Here is a 17,800-nt window from a genome sequence, read left to right as displayed (position 1 = left end):
TGTAGATAGGAGTTCTGCTGAGGGGAGTTGAGAGGAAGGCGCAGTTTGGGAGAGATACCAACATCCTGGACCAAACAGTCTGTGTGTTTGGCTGTAAAGGACTGGACTCGGGCTGACTTTACAAACACTTATAATAGAGGGCAGTTAGTGGAAAATGTGCCAGGCTGCATCGTGTTCCCTTTATTTCTTTTTTCCCCCCTTTCATGTCTGTTGTAGCCTATCTTTATATTCTCTTTCCTATTCCAGTAGTTGCTGCAAAGGCAACATCTTAATTGGACCAGTTTCTTTATGCTCAGGTCGTAAGGAAGTCTGTGATGCCTGCAGCAGTCTTCATGCAGATTCTTGATGACTGTAAGCAGAGACAAGCGGAGGCACTGTCTCTGTGGGAGCCTGAAGAGAGGTGCCAGCTGGGTGTTGTGACCCTTTGGGCCCTTGCAAGTATAATGCAGCACCTTGGCAAACACCGGGGGAAGTCTGCCAAAGCAGGAAGATTAATGTGAAATCAAGAAAGTATCTGTGCAAATGTTTTTCTCCCTTAGGTTTCCTGAAATGAAGAGAATCTGCTTACAGAGCACTCCTCCAAACTCTCCAAGCAGACTCTTCAGATCTCCAAAAGTGACAATGCTGTGTAAAGAGTGCTGTGTTAAATCCAAACCATTGGCAAGCAGGTGAAAGCACCTTCTTCCCCACCCCCTCAAGTAAATAAAGTACCAGGTCAGTTCCATAGGAAATAAAACATTGAACTTGGATGTTAAAAAAAACCCTGAACTCTTGTCCTGCTGAATAATTTTCTTCTGTAGGAAGAAATAGTTTGTTGAAACAAGGTTTGACAAAGAATTTGGAAAGAGAATTCAGTTAATTCCAAAGCAGGATGATTTAACTCAGCAAGATGCTAGTATACTTTATTTAATGACTAGTAAGGACGCTACATGGGTGCCAGCCAGATCCAAATTCAGACTTCATGTAACAAGACAGCAAGTGCTAGCAGAGTCTATGTATTTCCAGATAATTTTTCAAGCATGTAAATGACACTAAGCAGTCACGAACTGGCATTGAATCAAACCTTTTCTGGGAAGTCAACTGGCACTTCTGCAGGCTGCGCTGGTGAGACAGTTCCACTTGACAAGTGAGGCAGAGAGGGAAGTGGCTGTTCTGCACCACCAAGGGCTCCCCACCCTTTTTAAAAAAAGCTGTCTTTTACCAAACTCAACGATCTGTGCTATGGAATCAAAAGCTAAAACTGTCATTTTGAGCCAGATTTCTGTGTTATACAATTATAAAGCAAAACATACTTTATGAAAAGAGTTCAGTGCGTTTTGAAGGGGATCTGAACCAGTCCGAGTTGCAAGCTGGAGAAACACCCAGCTGAAGTCAACTGAGTAAAGTTTGCCTCGGCTTCAAATTCTGTGCAAGCCTGCAGCAGGAGGCTCCCAGCCCTGGGTTTTATTCATGCAGGCTTACCTTTGCAAATTTCGTGGTTTTTCCCTTTTAGACAGGCTTTGATTTTCTTCTTTGCTACTGCATGAAAACTTGGCGTGTACAGCTGCCCTTACAGGCAGCGTTGTCGCTCACATCAAAGCTAGCAGCAAAGCCTCTAGCCTTCCTCACCATCATTTAAAATGGTGCTTGGCAATAACAAAACAAGAGTGGTCACGAATTGTCCAGGAGGAAGGCAGCAGCGGTAAGAGGAGAGCTCCTTGGTATGTACGCACTGTTTCCTTGATAGCGCACCCGGGGTTCTGCTACCCCTTCCCACTCAGCAGGCAGGGGAAACTTCATGCTGTTGCTGCGTTTCGGAGAAGTCATTTGAGACAAATGCTGTGAGTTACTTTAGAGCTGTGACTCTCAGCAGCGATCACCTTGAACAGCGGCTTCCAGCTGAGCTTGGACACCTCAGCAAGGTGGAAGGGAGAAGGGAGAGACCATGAGTGAAGAGCAGCGAGTCCGTACGTGCTCTGTACAATCCACCCACGGAAAACGTCTTAACTGTGTCTTCATCTCTGCTGTGAACTGTGAGTCGTCCTCGCATGGGAGGAGAGGGAAAGGGAAGAAGTCTTTCCTCTAGAGAGAGTGTTGGCTGCTGTGCAAAAGGGGGTGTCTGTACACAAGAATTTCGCCGTCTCCTAGCTCTAAGCTGGTGCACCTACTCCTGAAGACTAGCCAGGCGATGTGGTGCTCCCTGGACACCAGCAAGGAAGGGAGAAGTAGAGGTTGGGTGGTGGGGTGAGTGTTGCCTGAGCGGGCAGCTGAGCATCAGCAGGGCTCGGCTTCTGGCTCAGGCTTGGAGGCAAGAGGTGGCGACGGTTTCTCATCGAGCGTGATTTCTATCACTGCCCCGGACCGCTTGCGGGGTTCGGGGGTCTCCTCAGACCACCTCCCCACCCTGCGCACCCCTTTGGCCACTTTGGGTGCATTCCTGCAGGGGTTGTGATCGTAGATCACCAGCTTCAGGCCGGGGAGGTGAGCCAGGCTGGGAAAGAACCGGATGGAATTACGATCCACGTCGATCACCTCCAGAAAAGGCATGTCCAGCAGGACGGGGGGGAACTCGGACAGCAGGTTGCCCGACAGCCAGATGGTGCGCAGCTCCTGCAGGCACCGCAGCTGGGCAGGGAGCGTGCGCAGCGCGTTGGAGCCAGCGTGCAGGGTCTTGAGCAGGCTGAGCTCGCACACCACCTCGGGCAGGCGCTGCAGGCAGTTGGACTCGATCCAGAGGGTCTTGAGGTTCTGCAGGAGCCGGAGCTCGAGGGGCAGGCTGCAGAGCTTGTTATTGCCCAGGTAGAGGATGCAGAGCTGCTTCAGGGTGCACACGACCAGGGGCAGCGCTTTGAAGTTGTTGAAGTCCAGCGCCAGGATCTGCAGGTTTTGCAGCTGCTCCAGCTCGGGGGGCAGATGGTTCAGGTTGTTGTCGCTCAGGTACAGCTTGACCAGTTCCCGAAAAGAGCAAATGTGCAGAGGCAGCCGCCTCAGCTGCCTGCTGCTCAGATCCACCGTTTTATCCACTGGCATCTCTTCTAGGTCTTCCAGGAGGTACTTCTGGCACTCGTTGGAGGGCACAAAAGCAACTATGGCTTTCAGACTGTTGCCCATCCTGGGACTTTCTTTGTCCGGGGATCGCCAGGACTGCAAGGGACAGGGGCCCGCCTTGGTCTTCTCCTGCTGTGCACTGGCCTGCCGGTAACTCTGTCTTCCCAATATAAGGCTCTGTTTACATGGCACCAGCCATTAATCTCAAGGGCTCTGAAATGTTTCTGATAACCGAGTGAGTGTTTGGTGACGGGGATTACGGACAGGACGACCCAGAGTGCAGGTCTCCTTCTCTCGCCCACAGTCCCACTTGGCCCTCCCCGAAAACATTCCTTCTTGCCTCTTCCCGCACACTGTAAATGTTCTCTGATTTTGCCCCAAACCATCGCCCCGATGCTCCAGCCCCTCACCTCTTGCTCCAGCTGTGCTGGCTGCGGGGATTCGCTTGGGAAAGTAAACACTGCAGAAAACCAAAGTTTTAAACTCCGATGTTTAGCTTTCATGAAACTTTCATCGGAAACGTCGGTTGTAATTGAATTGTTGTTTAAAATACCTGTCAAGACTTGACTGACTTTCCAGACAAGTGGCACTTTTAGGGATTTACTTTGCAACGTGCCAAATACATAATTTCAGAGTGTAACTTGCCACCCAGTACTTATCTTAAAGCTTTAACACAAATACTTGGCAAACTGCTATCTTGAGCTGTTCTACTATTTATGTTTCTAATTTAATGGTGTTTACTATAGCCTCTGGCACTCTTGACTGTGTAGGGCCTTTTTCATTACATTATGTTTTGCTGCTTGTCTGGATCCCCATTTAATATGCTCACTATCACAACCTGCCACGGCTGTTCTCCAGCCGCCTTCCAGCCGTGCTACTGCAGTTCCCATGTCTGTACCAAAACCTGTCAAGAAACTGCCACGGATTTAATTCCATTAAGATTCTCACTTGTTATGAGTGAGATAAATACGATGTTAAAAATTATGACTATTTAGATGTGACAGTATAAACTGTTCCCCTCCTCCTCTCAGCAAGGTCCCTTGCTATTGAGGTCAGGAGTGCCTCATTTCTAGGAGAAGCCTTCCCATGTGTAGGCACCTCTGCGTACTTCGACTTCTTGCTGCTGTTTTAAGTTTTTTTGGAGATTGTCCTACCTGTGTGCTGGCCATGGCTCTACCTTGATCTTTGGGTGTGAAAGCTGGGAGAGTGTTTTAAGGTGAAATAGCCTCTCTGGCAGCTGGCTCTCTACTTTGGTATCTACAGGTCACTGCTGTCATTTTCCACACTTACCATAATTTAGGGAGGATACTTTCTTCAGACAATCTGCAGTCGGTTTCGGGGCATTAGGTGCTACACAACCAAAATACGTGATTGCCGAGAGCCACGTATTCTTGGGAAAACAAAAGGCAGAGCAAACAGAAGATTGAGAAAAAGGCAGTATCGAGCAGTTAAGGTGGCCCCTGGATCTCTGGTCAAATCTGGTATTAGAGAGCTCTCTACCATCGCTTGCTTTCAAACGTAAAGCAGCTCTTAGCTATCAATTGTGTATCAGCTATAGGATGTTTACTAGCCTTTTCCCTGCAAGTGGCTGTGCCATGCAGCAGTGATGCTATGAAAAGTATAGAGGGTTTCCCAGGGAAGGAGAACAACAGAGAGGGCATCTGGGAACCAGTATCGCAGCAGGATGGAGAACAGCAAGTGCCGCGACCTGAGTGCCCTGAAACAAGTTTTGGATGGAGAAGCTGGGCAGAGTGTCAAGCCTGGAGAACAAAGATACGTCGCAGTCATCCGTGGCCGTGCTGTGGAAGAGAGGTGCTGAAAATACTCTCTCTGGTGACAGAAGAGGGGACGTGCTGGGCGTAGCATCCCAGCAGCAAGAGCTGGTTCGCACTGGGCGAGCATCTCGGAGTTTCCACTTTACTGCTTTAACACTACGTGTCCTGTCAGAGGGCCACTGTGGGGAATGTGTCATTCCTGGATTTCACAGGGCATCCTTCTCCAAGCAGTTACCCTGGAATGTGATCTGACTTTTAAGAAATTATTCCTATAGCCCTCAGCAGGTGTTTGTATTTGTTTCTGTTTCTAAGCAGCTGTGGCATCTTGGAAAAGCAAGGCTCCCTGCCCCGTTAAGGCACTGTAGGCTACAGGTGTGGAAAAACAAATGCATTTGGCATAAACAATAATGAATTTACGTCCATGGCAAAGACATGTCCCTTAGACAAATCTGTTCAGATATCCTGCTGATCAGAACAACATAAAAGCCTAGGTAAGAGTATAAACTAATATAGTTTAGGCATGTTTTTCTTAATAAACCATACGGAGAGAAATAATTTTGCAATAGACCTTACATCTGTAGACACAGATATGTATATTTTTTCTACTTAAATTATTTCTATGTAATGAAACTTTTAAGCTGCAGACAACTATTTCTTAGGGATCCTCTGCATTGTAGTTTAATCATTATTCCAGCTTATCGAAAAAAGTCACGATGACCTTTTGTTGCTGCATTTTGTACCTCTGTTGGCTAAATGAATGTCTGCCTGGAACACGCTGTGAGATCAGTGTATTTGGGAAAAAATAACCTTTGTGTGGTGGGATAATAAAAAGAGCTACATTTGCAATAAAATGAACAATCTTGATCTTTCTGAGAATCAGCGACTCAGTGGAGGCTCTAAGGCAAAGGCAGTCCCCTCAGTGGACCCGGGGCGGTGTTTTGAAAGCCGCTTCATGTCTTCAAAGTTATCCCGATGCCCTCCAGCCTGAACATTAATGACTTCCCAGAAGCATTTGTGGCATTTGAGGAAAAGTTCAAGTGATAAAGGCGCTCAGCACAGATATTGTCTTGCTCTTGTCAAAGCGACGATGCCCTACCAGAGGGCACGACATCTGCTCTGCAGCGTGTCGGGTGGCGCGTGTGGGCTCCTTGAGGGATGCCTTTGCTTTCTGAAAGTTCACAAACAACTGCATCTATTGCTGACCCGTCTCACTTCCAGCACCCGGCTCCCGCAGCTCGGTGGCTGGGACGGCTGCGGGACAGAAAACGTGGTTGTTTGTTGAGAATTTGCGTAAAACCTCTGAGTCCAGAAGAAACGGGGAACACTGCTCAGAGCTAGATAATTAAAAAAAAAAAAAAACACAATAAAATGGAAATCAATATAAAAGTTACATTTTGGAGATTTTTATTGTTTTTTTGAAACAAAATATTAGAATAGCGATGCTGGGGCTTTTTCAGTTCCAAGGCTCTGCAGAGAGCTGTGTGATGACACCAGGCTCAGCCTTTGCCAAATTTGTGTAGCCTTCACAATTTTGGAGGTAAGTTTGAAAAAGCAAAACATGTATTTCAAAATCCAGGGGACTAATGAATAGAGCTCTAAATTTGTTGATTTTAAGACCCTCATGCCCCTCCTCAATCAGCCTGACATAGCAAGGGAAGAGACTTAAAAGAACAATTTTTAAGAATTTCTTTAGTATATGCTGATAATAATTTGCTTTACATTTATTTAAAGTCCATGGCAGGCATTTATACCCCTTCTTCGCTCTCAGACGCTGTGTGTTCGTTTTTTTCTGCTGTTTTTCTTGACTCGAATATTGTTGCTGGAGCGGATGATGACTCCTGCCTCCTCCATGTTCTTGACGTTCAGTCTCTGTTATGCACTCTCACACATCTGCTCTCTTTTGGGGGGGTTACGTAGTTCCAGGTCACCTTCATGTGGTGTGCGGTTTATTTTAAATAAGTGGTGTATTGCAGGGGAAAAGTTGTCATTGCTCTTTTTGCAGCGTAGACTTTTGAACAAAAATGGCTGATTATTCAAATTTAGCTTTAATGTATGCTAGGCTGCAGTATGTAATTGCTCACCGCATTTCCTCGTGCAAAGATTCAAAAAGTCTCGTAAGTAAATTGCAGCCTTGGTGCTGAGATTCCTCCCAGGCAGCTAATGGCTTTGGGGTTGCTCTCTGTCAGATCAGAGTCTCTTTCTGACACCATTATTTTTCTGCCGGCTTGACTTGCACCTAAGTGTCAGGCAGGGGTGGGAACCACTAACCTCAGAAAACTTGCAGGAAAATAAATCCAAGCGAGCGCTTCCACACGTCTTGCTGAAATGTGTACAAAACCACTGGCTGTTTATTACTGTACGTTGCAGCCTGTCATCTTTTTCTTTTACTTTTAAGAGCCATTTTTTGGGGTGGCAGTCACACTTATGTTTAGACCAGAGGTCTCCCATAAATAGGGAATTAAACTTCAGTTGTTAGGAGATGACTTGTCACAACCTTATCAAATGTCTTGTCTGCTCAGCCCTGCTGAAATGTCTCCATATAAAAGGGAAATGGTTATATATTATGTCCTCTTTCTCTGCGTTGGACACCTCTGGGCCACTTGTCACTAAAGTGAGTTTGAAAAGCAGTTTACTCGGAGCGAACCAGGCAAGCCCTTGGACCACCCCCTCTTTCCTGTGCTAACAGGAGCCAAGCTCACCCCATGTATTATATTTCTGTAAATGACATTAAGGATTGTTAGTAAAATGTCTCTTTGGTCTAGCCTGCGCCCTGGTTATCTGTGCCTTAGTAGCTCGGCTGGACACCGCTATTTGCACAATCCAGTGGTTACTCTGAGAGCAAATTAATCGGTTTTCTGCCAAAGCGCTGACCTCCTGTGATTGATTGACCTGGCGAACAGCCCTCTGCTGACAACGAGGTATAAAAAAGGGACTTCTGAGTACATGAGTGTCATTAGACTCCGAACTGCTTGGAGCCATGAGGGTGATACTGTTGGCTGTGGTTTACATCCCGTTCACCGTGGCCGTGGAACGGTAAGAAAACACACCCAGCATCGCTGGCGCGTCTCAGCTGGCTTCCCAGGGTGACCCGTGCTTCTTGCTACCTGGGGTCTCAAGAAAGAAACACATTTAAAAGAAGAAAGAGTATATGAGAGCTCTAGAAAGGACAAACAGTTAATTTTTTGTGTGTTTATTTTATTTGCGTAGAATCCCCCTCATTAGATTCAAATCTATCAAGAAACAGCTGAAGGAAAAGGGAGAATTAGAGGAATTTTGGAGGAATCACCACCCTGACGTTTTTGCCAGGAGGTACCTGCATTGTTTCCCTGCAGATATTGCTTTATCAGCAGGAACCACTTCAGAAAGGCTGTATGATTACATGAATGTAAGTACAGTTTTGGTAATGCAATCATAAGGACTCGTTGTTCTCTTGAAGGCAGATTATTTTCGCCAGCGCATTTCAGGTCTAGTCTCTCAATGAAATTATAGGGCTTGAGATGGCTCGTTGCTCTGCGCTGTAAATATTTGATCATAAAAAAATTAGTTTACCAGTCTGCAAAATAAAGCACATATAGATCTACGTTAGCATGGGACCTGGGTAGAAAGCTGATGTAGTCCAGCAGTGATAGTCCTGTGACAAGTTTTATTTTTGTATAGACCTGTATTGGACTTGGTAGGTCTCCAAACAAATGTGGAAGGTTTGCCAGTATCAGTCTTGGCTCAGGATTGGGTTTTTAGAAGCCGAATCTGATTACTTCATTTAGATATTGTCCTCGTTTTGGCTGGGATAGAGTTAATTTTCTTCCTAGTAGCTGGTATAGTAGCAAGCAGCTGTGCAGTGCTTAGCTGCTGGCTGGGGTTAAATCGTGACAGCTGTATTCTGTTTATCAGAAACTTGCATGTTTGCATGTTATAAAAAATCCCCCATATCTGATCACATGGAGTTATAAATCAGTGATAACAAAGACCAGAGTAGAGTTTTTATTTTTCTGCTTTTACCTCCTGAGCTTAATGTGTATTAAATATTGGAGACTGACCTGGGTCTCACACTAACCTGGCTGAATTTACCAACTAAACTGAAAAAGGAAAAATATGAGTTTCATTGGATCTCAGACAGGCAAGTCAGCAGGTCAACCATTTTGTAAACTGTCCTTCCTTTCATTTTGTCCATTTGGATGGTCTCTGTTTTCTGTTTTGATTGGTTCTTCTGTTATGCTTATCTAAAGGAAAGCTAAATTCTAGAAATGTTGTGGAGGCTGCATCTGAACAGGGAAGGAAAGGGAAAGCCAAATTAATTCAGCAAGAACTTCCTGACACTTGAGGGCATAAAGAAATATGTCAAGATGAGCTAGAGATGTGTGTGAAGAACAAAGGAGACTGAAACATTTTGGCCTGCTTTAAAGCTGTCAAAGAGGGATAAATCTCAAAATGACAAAAGAAAACTCACTTCCCCAGTACATCCAGCTAGCACCAGGAACAGTTTTGTGGAGGTTTCAGTGCAGTGTGTGTGTGGTTTTCCTGGGGTTTTTTTTTGGATGAATATGTCTTTGAGCTGCCTCACTTCACAGATTAATCGATAAAGGTTTGTTTAATACAGGAAGGAATAAAATCCTGCTGAATAGCTGGATATTCTCTTAAATGGCATGCTTGCTTGCCTTTTCATGATTATCTCATTCAGACCTTAAACTCCGGGGTCAAAAACTATATTCAGTGTATTAACAAGTATGCACTTGAAGATGCATATTCAAGTATTTGTATTGCTACAAAAGGCTTGGCACTGGCTATTGCTTTTCTATCTGCATTTGAATTCCAGAAATGCCTCTTCCTAAAAATAGGTCTCTTAATGCTGAAGTGCTCTTCCAGGGCCAGATAGGGGCACTTAGACACTTGCATTCGGGATGTGGATAAGCTCTTCACTCCAGCATTCCCGTGTTCACAGATTATCTCCGGCCTCTGTTGGTATCCAGGGATGATGGTCAGCGGTTTCTTTATCCTCTGGATGAACTTTGTTCAGTACATCAGATACAGTCTGTGCAACCGAATTCATTTTTTGACTTGCTAATAGCTGCTAATTATGAAGGAAAAAGCCCAGCCACATATGACAGCATTTGTGCCACCGGTCGGAGCCCTCTGAGGCCGGCGGAGGCGGGTCGTGCTCTCTTTGCATCACTGATTTCTTACTGACATCAGTAGGGAGCTGCCTGAAAGCCTGCGTGGTGGTGCGAGAGCTTATTCTTGGGGTTGACCTTGCCACCGCTGAAGCTGGTGCAAGAGGGCTTGTTGACTTCACGGGGAACCCAACTGCATGTTTGCTTAAAAGGCTTTAAAAATGCCGTGCTGTTACACACGCAGCTGGAGTGAAATCAGCTGCCCGCAGCCACTCGTGGAGCCAGACGCACTTCCCTGTGATGTGCATTTACGTTTAAATGAAATTGCACCAAATCCCCTGAGAAAGCCTTGCGGGATGCTCCCAAGTCTGCTTTTTCCTTAGGAATAGCTGACCGGGAGGCAGCCCGGGGCTGACCGGGTTGTTCCTCCCCCAGGCACAGTACTACGGAGTTGTGAGCGTCGGCACGCCGCCCCAGCGGTTCACCGTCGTCTTTGACACCGGCTCCTCCAATTTTTGGGTCCCTTCCGCTTATTGCATCAGCGAAGCATGCAGTAAGAACCGTTACCCTCCCTTATGCTCCTCGTGCCTTCGGGTACCTTGGCCACCTCTCCTTTCCCAAGGGGCTCGCCTGCATCTCGGCCGGTTGTGCATCGAGGAGGGGGCGCGAGGCCGAGACCTCCCCTCGGTGCGCAGGTGTCGTTTGTTTTGTGTAGGGGTGCACCAGAAATTTAAGTCCTTTCTGTCGGATTCGTACGAGCACGGAGGGGAAGCCTTCTCCTTGCAGTACGGCACGGGACAGCTTCTGGGCATTGCTGGCAAAGACACGCTGCAGGTGAGCGTCCACCTAAAAAGGGGGGTCCGGCTCCAGTTCAGCCAGGTTTTCAGGGGAGTTTAGATACTGGCCTTGCCCTGGAAAACCTTGCCTGGCTTAGGCAAGGGCAGGGTGAGGTCTTACCAAGCCAGATATTGAGAAGTGTGGGTGCTGCTCTGGCTTTGGGCTACCCAGACAAATCCTTAAGGTTTTATTTTGCATTTCTGCTTCTCTCCTTGGGTCCCGTCCCGGGTTTATGAAGAAACGTCCACAGAATTAAGGTATTAAAGGGAATCGGTGCAGCCTACCCACCAAATGGGCAGCTGCTACGTTCAATGCAAGTCGCACAAAGATATCCAGGCTTTATAAACTGAATGAATCCGTTGATACGGATCTGAAACATGGCTAATTTCTTGTAATTGATGGTGTCTTTGCTTTCAATTGTGGGTTTTTTTTGGTACCAAACAGATAAGTAACATCTCCATCAAGGGACAGGACTTTGGCGAGTCGGTGTTTGAGCCGGGAATAACCTTTGCCCTTGCCCACTTTGATGGTGTGCTGGGCTTGGGCTACCCCTCCTTAGCAGTGGGCAATGCTCTGCCCGTGTTTGACAGCATCATGAACCAGCAGCTGGTAGAGGAGCCGGTCTTCTCTTTCTATCTGAAAAGGTCAGTCTTTAAAGTGACACTGCCAAAAAAGAAGTAAATTTATTTTAATTGTTGGTAGAGACAACTATGTATAAAGCTTTAACTCTATAATTTCCCCCATTTCTTGCTTTTTGGTGGGTTTTTTTTTTTTTTTCAATTTGACACTGAAAAATATGGAGTGAAAAGGAAAAATTGTTATGGGGAGGACCATGAATTTTTGGACAGGGTGTTATTCTTGTTGGAGCTGGTCATAAACAAAAGAAAAGCTCCCAGCTCAGACTCACCATGTCTGAGGTGCCAGAGGTTTCCTTCTGGCCCATGGAGATGAACAGAAATGCCATGCTACACCCAAGTAACCACATGTTGTTCCCTAATCTGGACCTAGCTGTAACTCCACCAATTTATCCAGTGTTTATTCTGAGGTGAGAGTAGCAACTGGCTTAACCTGCTCCTGATGCCTATCTTAGCCCTTGGCAGCCTACAGTAAGTCTTCTCAGAGGTTGCTTGGAGGCTCTGAGCTGGGACATATGCAGTTATAATTTAGAAATAATCCCTTTCAGCCATCCATATCTGAATTTAGAAAGGGCTGTGGTTTGTCTTTTGCTTTTTAAGTGTAATCTCATGGGTGCATGCTGGCACACTCCCGTGTCTGTGTTAACCTGTCTTCTGCTTTCAGAGGAGATGACACTGAGAATGGTGGTGAGTTGATTCTGGGGGGGATAGACGATTCTCTCTACAAAGGTTCAATCCACTGGGTCCCGGTCACCGAGAAAAGCTACTGGCAAATACACCTGAACAAGTATGTATGTATGTATGAAATACCTGGTGGAATTTACCTCCCCGGGTAAAACCTGCAGAGACAGAAACACCTGGTGATACAGATGCAGGAGGACTCAGCTGCAGTGTTTTACCCTTGTGCCTCTCAAAGTCAGGGTTCACCAGGATGAGACCGGGGTTTATTAGCTCTCTAAATCTGCTGTGACATGGGTAGCTGGTTTCTGGGGGAGCATGTTAATATGTTTTGATATGATACACCAGTGGTCAAGCTGACCACTATTCAGTTAAGAGGTTAAGGCACCCAGGAACTGAATCCAGCTCCGGGTCCTGCTCTCATCCTTCCCATTAACCTTGGTCAAAGTAGTCAGAGTCCCTTCGTTCCTCCTCCAGCTGTGTAAACGGATGAGGACACATCCTTGTGTGTGGAGACAAATTCATCAGCAGGCGGCAAATGATGAGGGCTGTAGGAGGCCCAAGAGAGAAAAGTGGGTCCACAGACAAGACATCTTCCTCATGCAGTTTCCTTTGATTAATTTCTTGTCTTCTAAAGACATTCTTATCTTTTAAGACTGGCAAAGCTTGGCAGCTAGTTTTAACTTCAGTCTGTACTCCGGTACTTTAGCTAGCAATAGTATGCTGCTTCAGTCACAGTGTATATGCCATTTCCTTAAAGATGCTTTGTTTTTCACTTGCAGTATAAAGATCCAGGGTCGGGTGGCATTTTGCTCCCACGGCTGCGAAGCCATCGTTGACTCGGGCACTTCTCTTATCACCGGCCCCTCTTCACAAATCCGGCGATTACAGGAGTATATTGGGGCAAGTCCATCGCATACTGGAGAGGTAAAAACTATAGAGCCAGAAAACAGCCAGAGAGGAAGAGAAACTGGTGTTTGGTGCAACGAGCTTATAGGGTGGGAAAACAACTGAAATAACTGTTCAGAAAGGTCTCAGGGAAAGCCTGGATTCCAGGAGAGCACTGGATTCAGAGCCATGCTGGTTTTGACCCATCTGCCCCAGCCCTCATCCCTGATGTCCACCCCTCTCCTGTACTCGTCAGTGCTGGTGTGTAAGGAAATAACAGGGGTGTCAGTTTGAGGAATCGATCTCCACATCAGAGAGAATTTTCTTTTGCAAAATCAGAGGAGCGCTTCCTTTCAAAGTCCCTGGCGAAAGCCGTCGGCTGGCTCGAGCCAGGAGGGGTTTGGCGCTGACAGCCAGCCCCGTCAGCAGCAAATGGAAAGGGAAAGGTGTCGTAATTACAGCCCGATAACGGCTCCACTGACAGCACCTCTGTCAGCTTGCAGCGGAGCGGACGGTGGTGTGCTGGGGGCTCCCGGGAGGGATGCTCGGCTCTGATGCTCGCGACGCTGGCTCCTGCCGGATGAGCCACGGGGTGTGGGACAGACCTTGCCGTCCCTCCTTCTCCCTCCTGAACCTTATTCCTCTGTCTCCTTGCTGGTTTCCCTCTCCTCCCTGCTGCTCTCTTCTGCATCCCCTTCGCCGATGCTCCCCACCGCTCCTCCTCGTCCCTGCCTGCCCTCCGAGGAGCACCTCCGCCTCCTCCAGCAGGCCAGCACAGCCTCGATTTATCAATTCACGCTCTCCCTGGGCCCACACCTGCAGTCCCCAGCTCCCCACGCCTCGCGTGATCCGAGGTTGCTCGAGGTAGGTGAGGCTGTCCCACCGCCTTTCCCACGGGGCAGGCAGGGTGGCTCGGCCGCCCTCCGCATCCTCCCACCGTGGCACGGCCGAACCCTCGTAACATCTAAAAGGGTTGAGATAACAAGCCTGAGACGGCTAGACCCACCCGCCTCCAGGGAAAGAGCAGTTTATTTTTACCGTCCCTTATTGCTGGCCCTTGGCTGACTCCCGCGGGTAATTACTGCATCGCCACAGCTCCAGTGCCCCAAGTACAGCTGCCGCGTACGGCCTCTGTTAACGTCGTAGTTGTCTTGATCCTGACACAAAACTGCACTTGGAAGAAAATTCTTTGCACTGGGCAAGGATCAAAGACAAAGTGGACCTTTGATCTGCCTCCTTTTGTAAGAGGAGGACCTGGAGTGTGCCATCTGTGTAACTCCTGAGGCCTCTGATTCTTTCTCAATTAACCCTTAAATTTTGTTTTCATTCCAATTTTCAGATACATGTCAAACAGTACGCTTTAGTAACAAGTTGGTTTTATAATGGTATATACTAATGGATATAGATAAAATATGTATTTCCAATGCATTTATATTAGTGTAATGTAAACAAGAAACAGGCCGTTGCAGTATATGTTTATATACTCCAGTGCTGACGTAAGAGCACTCAGCCAGCATCTCAGAGTCTGCAAAAAAGCATCCTGAAAACAAGACTTTCTATGACTGTTTTTGTAGAAGCCCCAGACAGGCTGAGTATATTGGCTCAAATTTATTCCAGTATAAGTGGGTGCATCCATCAGTGATTTTATCAGAACTTTTATCTCTTTCCAGCAAAGATTAATTTGTTCTGGACATACTAGCTATGTAAATGAATTACGTCTTGCTTCTCGTATCCTACAAACCATTATACTGGCTTTTTTACCCTTGTCCTCTGTATCCCGTGGTTTATTTTTTCTAATGGTACGATACCTGATAAGTATACACAAGATTTAGAGCTATGTTTTCATAAAGCAGATTTAACAACAACAAAAAGTAGATTCTTCCTTCTAGGAAGCCTCTAAAACAATGACTTTAAACACTACAGTTTACAGCAAAGATCCCTCTGGGGCTTGGAGCATTCTGCAGTGCCATTTAACACGCCAGTTGTTTCATGAAATAACTAGAAAGGCCAGGAAATGATCTTCTGTGTTACTGTAAGGGAATGTATTATTTATGGAAATTAATGACCATGCCAGAGTTTAGTCCTCCTTCTGCTCTTTCTACTGCAGGGCAGAGTATAAGCATAAAGTGCTGTATTCCTCACTGGCTTTTTTCCCCTAAAACGACGACGTTATGGGAGGGAGTGGGGTGAAGCCGCAGCCATAGGACCCTCCTTGCGTGGGCTGGGGGCATCGGAGGACTTTTGCTCAGCAGACCTTGCTAATATGGGTTCCCTGGGGCTCACACACTCGGTTTTGTTTCTGAGTTGTACGGGGGGGATGTCAGAGTGCCCCTTCGCCTCGTTCCTTTTGGGTCTCGCAAGGGTTTTCATCAGCCCTGGGTCCATAGGGGCTTTGGTGCAGTGGTCCGGGCTGCTGGGCTGGTTTGACCCAGTGCAGGAGCTGGAAAGCCGGAGGGCAGTGTTGGGCCATAAGTCAGCCTGATGCTGCTTCTCTGCAGTAAATTCACTATTACCTGCCGCAAAAGCCTGGAATTCAAAGGGCAATACTTAAAAAAAAAAGGCAAACCGGTCCCGTCTCAAGCAGTGCACCGCATACAGTTTCTCGTAGACTGCAGAAGACTCTCCAGCTTGCCTCACATAAGCTTCACCATCGGACACCACGAGTACAAGCTGACAGCGGAGCAATACATCGTGAAGGTGCGTATCCGTGGCCTCCCTGTTCCCCGCTCCCCGAGCTGGGGCTGGAGCAGGCGGCCGCAAGGACACGTGCTTTCCCTTCCAGGAGTCTATCGAAGACCAAACCTTCTGCATGAGCGGCTTTCAGTCTCTCGATATCACCACTCGCGCCGGCCCGCTCTGGATTTTAGGAGATGTCTTTATGTCCGCTTTTTACTGCATTTTTGACCGCGGGAATGACAGAGTGGGATTTGCAAAAGCTGTTCATAGGAAGGATTACTACTGAGTTGTAATAGCATTTATTCTGCCTTAACCCAAATGTTAATGTAATGATCTTCAACGCATATGTGAAGACAGGCTTAAACTGAAACTCTGGACCTAAATGCAGTCGTGTTGTGCCCCTCCAGGTTGTAAGGGCTTTGGGGTGATCCTTGTCCCAAATTATATAGTTTGGTTCAATCTCTGTATGTTTACAACTGAGAAACAATTCTTTTCCTGAACAACTGATGGACGCCACAGCTCTCAGGACGAAGTGAAAACAGCTCAGCACTCAGATTTGCAAAAGAGCAGGAAGGATAAAAATGCTGAACAGTGCCAGGCTGACAAGATAGCACTTACAAGTGGGGGAAACTAATCCCTGTCTGGTCTGGGTATCCTTTTTTCTTCTCGTGTGCTAGTTTCCACTTCATTTCCTACTGACTTCCTTTTCCTCATTATTTTTCACGGTTGGGATTTGTCGAACCTGGCTTCCTTAGTGCCGTGTAAATTCTCTTTATATGGGCTTGCTCCAACCAGTTTATATAAAGAAGAATTCGACCGATGCCCGTGTGACCACTACGCTTTCCACTACTGTCCCTTGCACGCAATTCCCTGCTCCTTACACCATCTCTCAAACCTGCTTTCTCCCTTGGGTTCATTCTCACCTGACACTTTTTTCCTCTTTTGGGTCTTGGTGTTTAATGTCCATGTCTTAGGTCAGGCGCCGCTTTTAGCATCCGGCACCTCTGCCCGTCGGCCGTGTGGGCGGCTGGGAGCAGCGTCTATTCGCGTTACAAAACCCAGACTGCAACCCCGTGCGAAGGGAGCTGCAAAGGGATACCGCAGCGTCCTTCCACCTCACGTGAGTTATGAGACCGACCCACCAGCACTAAACATCTGCTGCCGCTTGCTCAGCTGCTTCTTGCCAGCAACAGCAGCAGCTTCAGCGCCGGCAGAGAAAGAGCCGCAGGTCGCCGCGCTGATTTGGCAAAAGAAGATTCACCTAAATTATACTCATTAGAGTATTTGGATTGCTAAAGCTGTCACTGCCCCCCGTACGTGGGAATAAAACCGAACCAAGCAAAATCTGCTTTGGGCTTAGCACTGTTTCAGTGTCATTTTCTGTTTTCTTATGGCAGTTTCTGTGCGGCGAGGCCAGAGAGCAGGGGAGGAGAGGGTGCAACAGCAATTGAAAATTCAGGTTGTTCTGTGGCCTGGAAGGGAGAGATGGGGCGTGTTGGGGCTGCTTATATCTCCCTAAAGGTGAAAAATATCTGCAGCCCCAGCCCCGGGCACCTCCCAGGTGGGAGCTGGAGACCGGCCCCACCGCGGCATCGCTGGGGCAGGGGCTGGTGGTCCCGGGGGACTTGCTGCTGCCGCCTGTCTGGACGTGCCTGGCACAGACCAAACACAACGTCCATTAGTGGCCTTGGCAGCGTTACGATCACGGCCCTTTAGATTTCAAGGCTTCCGTTGTAGGGCGCAGTAAGTATTACTAAAGCGAGACGGTTTGCGTGTAGGTGGCTCTGAAACAGTATTTCAGATCTTGCCTTCCAGTATGAAATACTCCCTCTCTCCGGCGCACGCTTTCATGACTCTCTATTTGCAGCCACACTGTGTTACACATTTGGCATCCAGGCTGTCAACCTCTAGCAACGGGGCCTCCGCTGCCAGTCGTCTCTTTTTGCGGACAAGATTGAGCTGTACGAAGTTACCGTGTGTGTTCAGGCCGATCTCGACTTGTTTCCCTTTTGTCCATATCACTCTTTAAAAAACTGAGTGACCATGAGCTAACATATTTGTCTAGAAAATGTCATTTGTTGGGTCGTAAACCAAGACAAACAAACATCTATAAAGCCCTACCACCTGTTTAACAGCAGTGGGGTATTTTTTTCTCTACTATGCAGCAGACTTAACA

At 47.3% G+C, this 17,800-nt stretch overlaps 2 protein-coding genes across 2 annotated transcripts; one reads left to right on the top strand and one right to left on the bottom strand.

Moving 5' to 3' along the window:
- Positions 1–855: 855 nt before the first annotated feature.
- Positions 856–3,347, bottom strand: LRRC10 (leucine rich repeat containing 10). The gene has a single exon (XM_069773646.1). The coding sequence runs from the start codon at positions 3,088–3,090 to the stop codon at positions 2,254–2,256; it is 837 nt and encodes a 278-aa protein (XP_069629747.1). The 5' UTR covers positions 3,091–3,347; the 3' UTR covers positions 856–2,253.
- Positions 3,348–7,716: 4,369 nt separating this feature from the next.
- LOC104320136 (cathepsin E-A) lies at positions 7,717–16,981 on the top strand. The gene is made up of 9 exons (XM_009922203.2): positions 7,717–7,835; positions 8,010–8,187; positions 10,346–10,463; positions 10,626–10,744; positions 11,192–11,391; positions 12,047–12,169; positions 12,843–12,987; positions 15,547–15,645; positions 15,731–16,981. Exons 1-9 carry the CDS (start codon positions 7,780–7,782, stop codon positions 15,908–15,910), a joined length of 1,218 nt encoding a protein of 405 aa, XP_009920505.2. The 5' UTR covers positions 7,717–7,779; the 3' UTR covers positions 15,911–16,981.
- Positions 16,982–17,800: the final 819 nt, after the last annotated feature.

The sequence above is a fragment of the Haliaeetus albicilla genome, chromosome 28 (genome assembly GCF_947461875.1).
Source record: "Haliaeetus albicilla chromosome 28, bHalAlb1.1, whole genome shotgun sequence".
Lineage (NCBI taxonomy): Eukaryota > Metazoa > Chordata > Aves > Accipitriformes > Accipitridae > Haliaeetus > Haliaeetus albicilla.
This window is presented reverse-complemented; position numbering and strand designations above follow the sequence as displayed.

Bases quoted from the DNA above. Each gene is read 5' to 3' on its own strand.
- LRRC10 (XM_069773646.1), bottom strand. From the start codon at position 3,090: ATGGGCAACAGTCTGAAAGCCATAGTTGCTTTTGTGCCCTCCAACGAG.
- LOC104320136 (XM_009922203.2), top strand. From the start codon at position 7,780: ATGAGGGTGATACTGTTGGCTGTGGTTTACATCCCGTTCACCGTGGCC. The intron at 10,745-11,191 runs GTGAGCGTCCAC...GGTACCAAACAG, and splicing joins CTGGCAAAGACACGCTGCAG to ATAAGTAACATCTCCATCAA. The intron at 15,646-15,730 runs GTGCGTATCCGT...TTTCCCTTCCAG, and splicing joins CGGAGCAATACATCGTGAAG to GAGTCTATCGAAGACCAAAC.